The 13,595-nt window shown below is 43.7% G+C and overlaps 1 protein-coding gene across 3 annotated transcripts in view; it reads right to left on the reverse strand.

Annotated features, from left to right (window-relative positions):
- Positions 1–13,595, reverse strand: part of cnksr2a (connector enhancer of kinase suppressor of Ras 2a) — a 63,827-nt gene that overhangs the window by 34,416 nt on the left and 15,816 nt on the right. For all 3 annotated transcript variants that reach the window (XM_076761716.1, XM_076761717.1, XM_076761714.1), the window contains exons 4-12: positions 8,385–8,472; positions 7,934–7,975; positions 6,496–6,615; positions 4,889–4,948; positions 4,538–4,606; positions 3,174–3,320; positions 1,727–1,839; positions 1,431–1,585; positions 664–753 (exon numbers count right to left, since the gene is read on the reverse strand). In XM_076761716.1, coding sequence (XP_076617831.1) covers positions 664–753; positions 1,431–1,585; positions 1,727–1,839; positions 3,174–3,320; positions 4,538–4,606; positions 4,889–4,948; positions 6,496–6,615; positions 7,934–7,975; positions 8,385–8,472 — 884 coding nt within the window. The remainder of the gene's footprint in view (positions 1–663; positions 754–1,430; positions 1,586–1,726; positions 1,840–3,173; positions 3,321–4,537; positions 4,607–4,888; positions 4,949–6,495; positions 6,616–7,933; positions 7,976–8,384; positions 8,473–13,595) is intronic.

Here is a 13,595-nt window from a genome sequence, read left to right on the forward strand (position 1 = left end):
TGAGTGTTCATTGGACTTCGTCGGGTTCACGCTCGGCAGGTCGCCTCCCTCTTTTTCCACCAACTTCCTCCTCGGTGCTCCAGCGGGGAGGAAGCTCAGGTCTCGCCGCCTCGTCTCCGCGGCTCCCACCGTGTCCTCCCCTGGTTGCTAGGCAGCGGCCGGAGGAAAGCGAGACACCGAGAAGAGCTGCTGTCAGCGTCGCCATGGCAACTGTGTGAGTGATTCAGGTGGAGGTCAGGGAGAATAGTCTTTTTTTTTTTTTCCTGTTTCTGCCTCCTCTCATCCCTCCTTCTCTCCCTCCTCCTCCTCCTCTTGTCTCTCTTCCTCCCTTCCAGTCGCTTTTATTCCTCCTCCTTCACGGCGCCTTTCATTTTCTCTGCCTTTGTGCCAGCCGTCTACCTTCTTCTCCCCTCTCATCCCCTCTCATGTCATTCCTCTGTGATGCTAATCACAGAGAGAATTAGAGGAAGGGATGGAGGCGCATTGATCTCCACACACACACACACACACACACACTGATCTTTTCGTAATACAGATAGACGGGAACATTTAACTGAATCTAACAGGCTCTTCAGGAGGTGCGCACACACACACACACACACACACACACACACACACACACACACACGCACACACATATGCACTCCACACGCCGACACTCACCTCTGCGGCTCTCTCTGTTCAGCTTGGCTGGGTCTTCATAGTCGCCCACCCAGTTACACTCAACAGGCATGGAGATGGGCCTCAGCCTGCCTACAAGAGAGCACACACACACACACACACACACACACACACACACACACACACACAATTACAAAACTTAATATTCTCCTTCCAGAGTATTTCTGACCAGTGATTATTTGTATGTATTTTATCGCACGGTGCTCCATCACTGTCTAAGCCTTCTTATGAACCCAGGGGTACACGTACATCTTCAAGAGTAAAATTCAAGCACTTTTCAAGCACTTTCAAGGTACCTAAACCCAAGATTTTCAGGCTCTTGAAGCCAATCATGACCTCTAAATTGTTGCTATAGATGGAAATGTGAAAAATAGGCAGAAGGATTCATTTATGTCCACAGCCATCGATGTTTTATCGGTGTTATTTCACCGGCTGTTCATATTAACTTTGACTGTAAATTTAATTAATACTCGCTAATTCCAACACCAGGAGACAACAGACACATATGCCAACTTTAAAATATTACAGTATTTTTGGTTTACATGAGGACATGAGTGTAGATGAAACACCAGATTGTGTTTATGAGCATTTTTCCAGAAGCACATTAGGATTCAAGCATATTCTAAACCAGTTAAAATTAAGCATTTTCCAGACGTTCAGGACTTTGTATGAACCCTCAGCTGGCAGGTTCAGTACAGACTGAGCTCGGTCCCTCTCATTCTCTCACACTCTTCATCACAGGAGCGTACCATAAGTAGGCGTGGTGCAGTACACGGACTCCTCCTCTTCTCGCCGGCGAGACTCTTGATCCAGGAAGGAGTTTGGTGACTCAGAGCGCTTAGCGACGCTGATGCCGCCGTGGTTGCGAGATGCCTCATCTCCAGACAAGGCTCCTGTCTCATCTCTATGGCAACAGCAGAGGCGGATTTACCGGCGAACACATGCACATCAGAGTCAGAGCTCCTCTTCGCTGTCATCAGATCGGCTTTGTTATCACATGTTCAGATTTTATTCCTTTCAGTGTGCAGGAGCAGAGACACTCTACCTGGGCATGTATGGCTCAGCAGGTGGAGGCGGGATGTGAAGGTCCTGGAGGGCGGAGTTCTTGGTGGGCGTGCCTGAGGGTGTGGCCGAACTGCTGCCTGGACTTCTGGTTGGCTGCAGAAAGCAAAAGCACACATAGTTCAGGCAATCTTTCCTTCAGCTTTCATTTCTTTTTCTGATATTTAATCGTCTTTAATGTCTTTAAACGATTATTAAATTCAAACTACGATTCAGAACAGAGAGACCGTCAAACTTCACACCCGCTGCACCCATGGAGAGACGTTTGCTTTACAAACTGAGGCCATCCATTCAGCACAGTTGGCTACTTTATCTGCTAATCCTGCAGTGTTTGCTGAGAGTTAGGTGCTACAATAACAATGCACTCAACGAACGGATCATCACTAAAAAGAGGTCTGATGAGGGAAGAAATACCAGCAGGTTTTCAACAGTTTCTGGGTTAAATAAACTTGGAAGAGAAAAATAAAGAGAGCAGTAAAATCATGACCCAACTTGTCTTTTCGAAACGTCCGTCACATCATCACTTCACATTTTTCTGACCTCACAGTTTTTCTGTGCGACGGATCGTTCCAGACGCTCTTCACTCACTTCTGGTTTTACCTCCGAATAAAGTGGTTTAGATGAAACTGTCGGCTTGTTTACAGCCTGACCGCTCATGTTTTCTGCCCCGTCAGACTTTACTGTTTATGTTCCCACGTCAGCAGTTTGGTGAGCGCAACGAAAATCAGCCCTGTCTCCAGCAAACTGTGTTACAGATGACAAATTTGCAGCAGCAGATGTGTTTTGAAAGACACATATCAGCATAAGAAAGAACATAATGAACATAACTCTGGATTCAGAGTGTATCTGCAAAGTGTTGACTGACCACATGTTCATTTTAACTACATTACATGATCTACTCGCAGCAGCTAAAGCATTTTTTAATCACATTGTGATGTTGTTATGTTGCAGAGTGTCCACCCCAACCATTATTAAGTGACATATTTGAGTTGATAAAACAAACTTATCAGCCACCTAACAACTCTAAGTCCCATATTCGCTCTATCTTAGCTCTGTTTTTGGTCTCCACCAACTTCGACCACCTCCAAATGAAATCCGTGCAGTGTGACAACACGGCTGACGAATGGAGGGCTGGAAACTGTTTTCCTTTGCGTTTCCTCCTGACTGTGTGGATAATCAGTGTTAATCAGGGAGATGTATTTCATAATTTGCCAGCGCTCTGGGAATGTGGGTGGACGGTGCCATCAATTTACACTCCCAGTCTCTCCAGTTTGTTTCAGCTGGCAAACAAAACCATGCTGAGCCACAGTACCCTGACCTAATTACACGCTTTGGCTGCAGTCGTACAGGGAGAGTGGGAATGCTGTGGGGAATTATGTGGGCCAGTGCAGTGTTTTAATAAAGTCTATAAAAGGTAGAGCCGGTCCCACCTGCAGAGCGAGGGGTTTCCAGCGCATGTTCTTCAGCAGAGCGGGGGCCGAGCTGAGCGTGCTCTGCGGACGCTTCTTCAGGGTCAGGGACACGACGCCTTTATCGGCCCTCAGCGAGCCGACCAGGTTACGCAACTGCCAGCCTACCTGTGGACGGGAGAGGACAGAGGGTCACAGCGCGCGCTGACCTGGTGGGAAGTTATTATCATCTGGATAATGATCAACACAATCACAGCATTACATTTGTATTCAGCCTGTAGTTTGAATTCGTTCCATGTCGTGATTGGATCTCGCCTGTTGAGCCTTCTGTGCGAGCGTGTGTGGAGGTGGTGAGACTATCTATAGAGCTTTCATGTGATGTAACCTGCCCTCAATTTGAAAACAAATGCATTTGTCATACATCTCTCTACATTTTTAGCCACTATTTCCACAAAACCATGCCAACACTCCCCTTTGGTGGGACATCTGTGAACAAAAACCCCACAAAAACCCATAAAAACAGCAACTAGAAGCTCTGCAGAACTTTATTTTACTTGCTGTTCAAGGTGCTTTCATCAGTGCTTTGTGGGAGATATTTTCTAATTAAGGCAAACACACTATCTTAATTGCATTTACTGGATTGACCCGAGATCTGATAATAATGCCAGAGGAGGTGCAGAGACGGTCGGAGGATCTGATTACACTAATTGCAATGCATGCCGCGTGCATTTGCACCTTGTAAAAGTAAGGGCACAGTCTGCAGTACAGATGTAAACAGACGGTCGCCCCGCCATAAAAATTCAACACAAATAATTGCGACTGGCTTTGACTCCCAGTTCGACTCACAGATCTTATAAAACTATCTCACAGGGTTGATCCTGATTGGAGCAAAGTCAAGAACATCAAAACCTTCCTGTTATAATCTTAGTGTAACGTTATTCTTCATTTGATTGGCAGAGACCTGCATTAACTTTTTGGCCACTTGGGGGCAGTGGAGAGAAGTTATGAACGCCTTCATATGATGAGTTTTTAAGTTGATATGGCAAACTTATTAGCCATCAAACAAAAAGTCCAATATTTACTCTGTTGTGAGTGTTGTGCTGTAAAAAAAGGTAGGCCTGTTTTCATGTTTAGGCCTCATTCTTCAGTTATATGTGTGGATATACAGGATTTAAAAAAGGTGGAATGGACCTTTAATATACATTTTACCCAATCCATCTGAAATATATGCAAATTTCCTCTTAATTTCAGTTAATTTCTAGAAGATTTAAGTGCACTTTTCTACTCTCAAACACAAAATCTTTACATGAATACCTGAATAACAACAAAAAGATATATTTAGTACATACACTAGAAGACAAACACAGACACAATAAGAAACCCACCACAGTCTGGTGATTGACTTGAATGACTTCATCTCCTGCATGGATCTTCTTACAGCGGTCAGCTGGAGACTTCAGAGACACAGAAAGAAACTATGAATTGATCTGAGTTTATTGATCCCTGCACGCCAGTGTGGGCAAGTTGTTCAACAAACTATAATAGAACAAAGCAGAGTCATCCCCCTGGAAGCTGATATGCTGCTATGGATCTGTTGAGTAAGGGTTTTTCATACCCTTCAACCCTCAGGCATGATGGGAAATCCACTTCACCGGTGTGTGTGTGTCACAGTGGAAGCTAACTGCTTGGCTGTAGTTTGGTGTGAATGAGTGGAAACGGGACTGTAAGCCTCTTACCCCTTCAGTGGTTCCTGTGATCACGTGGAGGCCGTCGTAAGTCGACTTGATGTACATTCCCTGACGGACAGAGGGAAGGAAAAGGTCAAATCCAGCGTCAAGTCCACTTATCAAATCTGGATCCTTTCACCTTTACCTTTGACCAATAGTAAGCAGCTAAAGGCTTAAACAGCGTCAGCTCACATGTGTCTTATCAGCTTTTGTTGGCTGAGGAGCCAGAAACACTACAGGTTGTAGTGGCAGTCTACTTAATGTTCACAGCTGGTACCTACAACCTGAAAATGAGATGAGCTGCTGAACGTACGAAATGTTAATTAAACAAAATCTGTCAGAATTTAACAGCTGCGGCCTTCTGTGCTTCAGGAGCTGCCGACTTCCTGATTCAGAGCAGTGAACAAAATGTTGAGAAAATGAGTCAAAATCTAACTGGAAGACTCTTAAAATGTCTTGAGAAGATGAACCACGGACCTGAACTGAATCAGCACTGATCGGCCGCAGCTGACGTCTGTCATTTCAACCGTCAGCGGGCTAAAAATGAGAAGCTGCTCTGTTTTCCACTGCTGTCTGCTAATTAAAAGAGGGAGGTAATAAAAGGTTTGATCAGAGATCTGTTAGCAGCAGAGCTTAACCAGTCTTGATACTCTTCCAACCAGGAACTGGATCCAAACTGGAACAGGCTTTCCTCTCTGTCTGACACTGTTATTAGCCTCTCAATGTGTTGGATAACTTGTGCAAAAAAAAAAAAGTCACGATCAGTAAATCAATCCAAAACCATAAAGGTATGATTTAACTATCTATTAGAAATCCAGAACTCTTGTTAGCTGTCTGTTTGTTTACAAGAGGATCTGTCGTCTGTTGTTATCTTCATTTTGTGTTTCACCTGTTTGCAGCGTTTTTTTTTTTGTCGAGCAATAATGAGCCGAAGCGCCTCGTGACGTCTTTCCTGCAGACAGCGGCGGGGCCACCATCATGCGTGGAGCAGCTGCCACAGATGACGAGGAGCTCCGAAAGACAGTGTGAAAAATACTAACTGTCGTCATTTTGATCAGTCTCATGAGCCTGAATGCAGCGTGTGAGGACGTGACTGACAGTCAAGCTACGCTAATGTGCCGTTTACATTCTGCTTTAATGGTGCTATATTATGTTTCACTTTAACAAGAGAAAAGGTGTCGAGGATGAGGACTCCTTCCCTTCAGGATGAACGTTAAAGTCTCTTCAGAAAGTCTTTTCCATAAATAGGTGTTGAAAAAGGGAAAGCCTTCTTATATTTGAGCCTCTGTGGTCTTTCAAAACCCTGCTGAGATACATGCAATCACCATCCAGAGGGGGAAGAAGCACTCTGATCTTTTATGTAAGTAAAAGTCGTGTATGTGTGTCTGAGTTTTACTTAACGTACCAAAAAGTAAAAGTACTTATTACCCAGAATGGCCAATTTACTTTACTTCCAATCATGCCTTTATACACACAGAAAGATTAACAAAAAGATGAGCCTGAAACACACATGCATGTGAAAAGAGGGAGTTAAAAACATACGAAAGCCCAGCAGGCACACACACAGACACACAGACACACACACACACACACACACACACACTGAGAGTCATTACCAGGCCTTCAGAGGGTTTGATGTTGGTGAGGTGGACCAGCTCGAGGTGGGCTGACTGAGAAACCAGCGGGTCCGATGACACACAAACGATGTGCTCACACACCTCCGACAGAGTTTTGCACTACAGGGAAGGAAAACAAGAGCCGACGAGTAATAACACAAAGCTTTCAGAGAGCAGCTTCAGCGGTGGAAACACTGATGAAAACTAAAGAAACACATCAACAACCTGAACACCTCGTGTGTCTAATAAAGCCTTTTGGCTTCCTGCTCCGTGTTGCCGCTTTTATGTCTTCATTAGAGCTTTTCTCTTCGGCTTCACTGAGAAAATAAACATTTTTCCTCCAAATGTTAATACAGTTGCTCAGAAACGACGTCGTTAACACATCTATGGCTTATTGCTGCTGCTTTCTTTAAAGGGTCAGTTCACGTAAATTCATCTCACCTCAGGGAGCATCTAACTATGTGGATTGTTTCAGCTTTATTTGTCCAGTTTCTCCAAACATTTGCATGTGCACAAATATGACGGAGGTGAATTTAATCTGTGGTGCCTGCAGCATTGAAGAATCACAAAAAAAAAAATAAAATAAAAGCAACGTTTGCAAAAGTGTTGTCGACAGTTTTTGGGTTAGAATAAAAACAGCTGACAGCATATTTTCTGGGTAATCCACAGCAGAGGCTCCCAAACCTTCACAAAAAACATAAAACTTCTTTCTACACTGACAGTGAACTTAACAGCATTAGAAGACATTTTCCTTAACGTGAACCCGGAAAGCTCTCCTTCTCACAGCAGCCATTTTGACTTGTCAGAGCAGGTGAAGCACAGGTGGAGCTGATACCACTAATGATGGCTTCAGACCAGCAGTGCAGTAATTAGCAAAAGTATGAGTAACGCTTGTGTTTGACGAGTCAAAATGTCTGCTGTGAAATGGTCAGTTAAACATTAGCATTTTTTTGCTGTTGACCACACACAATATAAATAAATAAAATCCCAAATCACTGCAGATGCACTCGATTCAGCTCATTTAAACCATGCTGCTTTCACTTGTAACACTCCAAAAGTAGGTAATTTAGGCTTTTGAAGTTATGTGACTCGCTGCCTGGTTGTTTCCCTTGTTTCTTCTCATCGTGCTAAGCTAAGCTAATCACTTCTTGGCTGGTAGCGTCATATCTAACAGACAATTGTGAGAAAGATATCGATCTTCTCATCTAATTCTTGGCATGAAAGCAGAAACACACATTTCCCAAAATGTCCCAAAATACAACAGAATGTACTGTTGAGATTTAGTCAAATACTGGAACCAGCTGGAGCTCGAGTTTCTGTGTTTGTGGAGTATTGTACGAGCGGGTATGAGGGGATTTGAGATCTTAAAAAAAAAAAAGGACTCTAGCCATCGACACAGAGCAAACGAGCGACAGCTGGACGAGGAAGAAGGACTCACCACATGAAGGATTTTGTTCTCCGTCTCAAACACCGTACAGTCCTGAGGGAGAAGCAGAATTTAATGTAGCGCGAGCAGAACATCCTGTCTTGCAAAAACTCAAAAACACACACCATCTCGCTGCTCACGCTGCGACCTCTTAATACCGTCTGGGCCGCACACTACTGAACCCTGCACCTGCACGCTCCATACCCAGATAGAAAACAGGCCCACACAAACAGACATCTTTTATTTACACACACATCAGTCATACAAAAGACAGACTGTAAGGACATAAATAGCAAAGAGTCGAGTCTCGCTCAAAGATGCGGAGAGCAGAGTCTGCAGCATCACACCCACACACACACCGTTCTTAGGGGGATATGACAGCCATGGCAGAATACAAGCTATATCAGCCTTCAAAACACACACACACACACACACACACGCACACACAAACAATTCCACACACCTGCTGTACAATGGTGGTGAGCTCCAGGCAGAGCTGAATGACATTATTTCGGGTTACTGAGTAGTCTGCCACTGCAGCAAAGGGAGACCTGGGAGGAACAGATAACACACCGGTATGTCTTCAAATGTTCCTGCTGCAGTAGATAATGTACAGAGGAGATGGACAGGAGCATTGTTAGAGAGGCAGATAGGCTGCGTGCACGCACACAGGCGCACAAATTTACAGGAAGCACTTTTGAAACTCATTCGCATTTGCAGCATAATGAACTGAAAATGGAGAAAAGCGACAGATGACTCGCTTTGGAGAGAAAGAAAATGGCGTTAGCGTCATTTCACTTTAAGTCTGGCTTGTTTGCTTGCATTGTTTTGCTATTGGCCATCACAAACAGGCGACCACAAGTGAAATGATGTAAAGTACCAGAACATCCAGGTTGATGTTTAATTCAGAATGTGTCGCGGTTCTCCTTTGAAATGGTTTACGGATATTTAGGGCTGCAAGAACTGATTATTTCCTTTATTAAAGGTATAATTATTTCAGAAAATGGTGAAAAATTCTCATCACATTTTCCAGCAGCACAAAGTGCCGTCTTTAAATTGCTCATTGACACGGTCAGTTGATGATGACTTCTTCCCTGAAGTATTGTCGTTTGGTTTCCATCTGCATCTGCAGTATTTCACTTTCTTGTTGGGAAACTGAGGCATTCAGGGTTTGTCGTGACTTTAAATGACCAACCTGATGGTAACGAAAGAGCTAAAATCCAAAAAATTACCAGAACCGCCTGAGCTGCGATTATTTGATTTCTAGTAATGTTTAAGAAGATGGAAAATTATGTGAATGTGTGGAACTTCTGCTTGAAAAAACTGATTTTATGTGGATCAGCTGATAAATTAATCAACCAACTGATGCAATAGAAAAGAGTATGAAGAGGAGGTTAATTTTGAAGAGCCGAGACGACGGTTTCAGACTGGCTCTGGGAAAGACGTCCAAGGCAAAACGAGACCAGCTCAGAAATCTAAACCAGTACCATTACGTTCAGGAGACACTGGAGAAAACTGGCCCTGACGTCTGGCTTCCTTAAAGTGGAGATTCACCTGTTATATGTTTCCACAGAGGAAAGAGGACACAGCTCCAGTGGATGGATGAATGAATCAGAGAACCAGGTAAATAGGCCATTGTGTTCTGGGTGCACCGATTTACACACCTCACACTGACTTCCTGTCATGTCAATGCAGGCTTGGAAACAAACAAAGGAAAAAACAAACCTGGCTGTTTTTTGTTTTTTTTCTTTGGAAAACTGAAATATACTGTGTGAGGAGGGTTATTAGACCAGTGTGGATGTGTTATGCTGCTACAATCAATTCCCAAAGTCTCCGGCGTCCACACGAGAGAGCGCATTCGGCGGTCAAATCTGTTTTTAGGCAAACTTTTTCACCTTTGAAGGGTCTTTAAAGCCCTGTTTTGTGTGCAAACGCAATGTTTATAAATGAGGCCTCAGGTGTAACATAATAGACTATTCAGGCGTGAACAAGGTGTTAATGATAAGGAACATGTCGCAGCTAATGGGGCGCTAATGACGATGCTCAGACACAAAGAGGCATCAAAACTAACACGCTCGATATTACTGATAGGCAGCGAAGTCATTATAACACACACAAAGACACACACCATTACTTTCCTTCATTGTTCTAAAGACCCAGATTAAAATCCGGCCACAGCCTCTAGTGTATGATGTATCTGTGGTGTGTGTGTGTGTGTGATTTGGGTCATCAGTATCGAGGCTGTGTGCTATATATACGCAGGACCTAAGGCTACACAGACTGTTTGCTAACTCCAGCCCTCAGAAAACGCTCAGAAAACGCTGTTCAACAGTGTCCAACTGCAAGAGGCGAGAGGCGATTAAGGTACTTTAAGGTACTAAAAACTTCTTAGAGCCGTAACTCAGTCAGATGTGACTAAACAGACATGATACTCAGATCTTTAGATTCAGTGTGACTTGGACTTTACAGGGATAAACACACATAAACGCCAATTACTCTGCTCAGAAATCATAGAAAACTACAACGACAGTCTTGTGTTTGTTTGCCTCCATCAACCAGTGAATCTGCATTTACATCCATCCGTGTCCACGCTCAGATATGTAGTGAAGATTTGATAGAGAGCTTCATCACATGGTGCAACGACCATCACCTGAAGCTCAGTATCAGCCAAACCGATGAGCTTGTGGTTGACTGCAAAGCCTTGAGTGTAGATGAAGCTGCAAAGAAGCGAATGCTCCACCCACAATCTGCCTTCTGTTCCTGAGCTGTGGTGTTGAATAATGGCCAGAGGAGAGCGTTATGACGTCACAGTGAGGCTGACCTTTGACCTTTTGGGATAGAAAATGTCATCACTTCATCATTTTAGCCTGTGAGACATTTGTCTGAAATTTTGTGATGAATTCTTGAGTCGTGGCCAAAGACGTGCTTCGTGTGCTCACGCTGACCTTTGACCTTTGACAACCAGAATCAAATCAGTTCATCTTGAGTCCAAGTGAACGCAAATTTGAAGAAGCTCCTTCAACGTAAACGAGGTAAACGGACTGGACCAGGCTGGTTGGCTGGTGTTTTTTAAAATCTTAACTCGACAAATGAAACATTAAGTTACATAAAAGATTCTGCTGATCAGCTGAGTCATCATTTCAAATCATTACTCAAGGTAAACTGCAGGTAACCATTGCAACAATACCTTCTCCTTCCTCACATCAGACCAGCATACATCCCCAGGAATGAACGTCCATGATGGACAATTCAGCACCTCAAGACTTAAGGTCAATGCCAAATGTAGGTCTGACTTTTGAACATACCACGACCATCATTTATTTACTTTAAATACCTTTTCCAACTCTTGTCATCATGTACAGGTGTTGCAGAAAGCAGGAGTTTAAAAAAAAATTGAGTAAGAAAAAAAGTGGTTCAGAACGACTTAACTACAAGTAAAAGTCCTTCAGTCAAAATCCGACTTCAGTTCCTGAAGTATTAGCAGCAAGTGAAAGCGCTTCTTTTACAGAAAAATGTCCCGTAACTGATATACGGTATTACTATATATGACATTATCAGATTGCTAATCACAGGGTAGTTATTAAAAAACTGTGGGCTCTGTACAAAGACATTCTCTATGGGCCCCTCCCCACATTCACAGCGACTCATTATAGCATCTTTGTGGGCCCTCCCCACACGAGGGCCCTGTACTCTGTGCCCTTTGACCCCCAGTCCTACACTCCTGTTGTTAACACTGATGCATTACTGCTCAAGAGGCTTTGTAGTCAAGGAGTAACTAGTTTTAACGACTTCAGATTCAGCGAGTTAGTTTCATCCAGTGGTTCCAAACCCTGGGGTCGGGCCCTCTCCAAAGGTCACAGAATTAATCTGGATGATGGTGAGATGATTAAAGGAAGAAGAAAAGTTCTGCTACATAAATCTCTCCACAGCTTTTGGACTTTCTTTAATCTTTGCTTTTCTTGTGAAATGTTTGAGAGTTTTCCCTCGTCTGGCCTTGAACGGTTAATTAAAATTATTTAAATGAAACCTTATGAGAGCTTCAGAGGGAAAATGACTCTTTGATGGAACGGCTAACAACTCACAGACTTCTGAAACGTGGAAGAAAGGGGGCCTCAACTCAGCTCTGCTTTTCTGTGAGGGGTCACAAGTCAAAAAGGTTGAGAGCCACTGGTTTAATATTTCATAATGTTTTGTATTTTACGATCTTATCCAGTGTTTTTGTGTAATCTGAAGAATAAAGTAGCGTAAAATGGAAACACTCAAGCAAAGTACAAGGCCCTTAAGATCGGCCAGGCCTGCAGTATCCCCCCATGTGTTGCTCAAAACTTAAAGTCTATTCATTCACCTCATTGGTTAAAAATAGAAACACAAAAAAGACCTTTTTAAGCTATCAGCAAAATCCATCACAGATAAACTGTAGTCTCTGAGGCCCTGTTATTAATTCATGGGTAGGTGCTTTCAAATGTGCACATAAAGAGGAAATGAGGAGTTCAAAGAAAGAGAAATACTGCGAATTCTGGTTACCGCTGAATGATAATTTCACTTTTCTCCCTGACAGACTCAAAGAGGAAGGGTTTGCCTTCCGCTCAGCGTGTCGCTGTGAAGAAAATGCTGTTTGTCGCCACAGAGAGAAAGCGCATATACATAAGGAGACATCACGTATCAGAGGCAGGAAAACGACGATGCGCGCTGTACCACACTCTGTCTTTATACATGAAAAGGTTGCACAATGTTCTCAAGTCATTTCCGTGAGAAACTACAAAGTGCTTTACATTTGCTGCCTGAACGCTGAACTGATGTTGCACTTTTGCTCCATCCCTGAGAGGTCTAATAACTAGCAATCAGGGAGAGATGAAAGTTCAGTTTTAACAGGATTTATGCTAATTTGCTGCTGTTGTAAACCCTTTAGGAGGGAGTCATCTTTCAGGTGTTAGCAGAGGACAGATCGTAGCCCGACATGCCGGGAAATGTAACCTTTTCTCCATCGTTAGGGTCAGTTAATTAACATACCATCCACCGAGCAGCTCTTATTTCACAGAAAAATCCAGCTCCTTTTACTCGCTCATTTGTTATTCGTAGGCAGCAGAAATCAATTTTGGAAGATGAGATTTCCATGAAATAAAAGCTCTGGTGGCATCATATGCATGTGAAATTTATCAGCGTGCTCCCACACAGCTGGAAAATGCTCTTTTCTTCACGTTTGGTATGCGCACTGTGCAGGATGAAAACACAAAAAGGAGTCTTTGACAATGCCTGAGCACGTAGTTATGTCTCAGAAATGGAGAATAGGGAGCATGAAGCGCCGGCTCTGCTGAGTCTATCCCTTTCTCAATGTCGCTTTGCCATTTACAGTTGCATCATCGTGCGTGGGCGAACGCGTGTGCGCTTGCATAAGTGTGTGTCAGCGCGAGTGTGTGTTTGTGTGAGTGTGTGGGCTTCTTCTGCGGGTCCGAGTGCGCTCGCGGCTCTATATGATTTAGTGTGTCTAGATGGCCGAAGGACAGATGTGGGTGCCCGGCATTTCGAGAAGCAAATGTCAAAGACCTTTCGTTCTGTATCTGATGTGCGTGTCGTGTGCAGGAGATCGAGTCGAGTCATGAATAAATGAAGCGACAGGGAAGACGAGAGCGAGGCGGAGACAGAGAAACACGGCGAGAAAAAAGGTCTGACATTA

This window comes from Chaetodon auriga, chromosome 21, assembly GCF_051107435.1.
Source record: "Chaetodon auriga isolate fChaAug3 chromosome 21, fChaAug3.hap1, whole genome shotgun sequence".
Classification (NCBI taxonomy): domain Eukaryota; kingdom Metazoa; phylum Chordata; class Actinopteri; order Chaetodontiformes; family Chaetodontidae; genus Chaetodon; species Chaetodon auriga.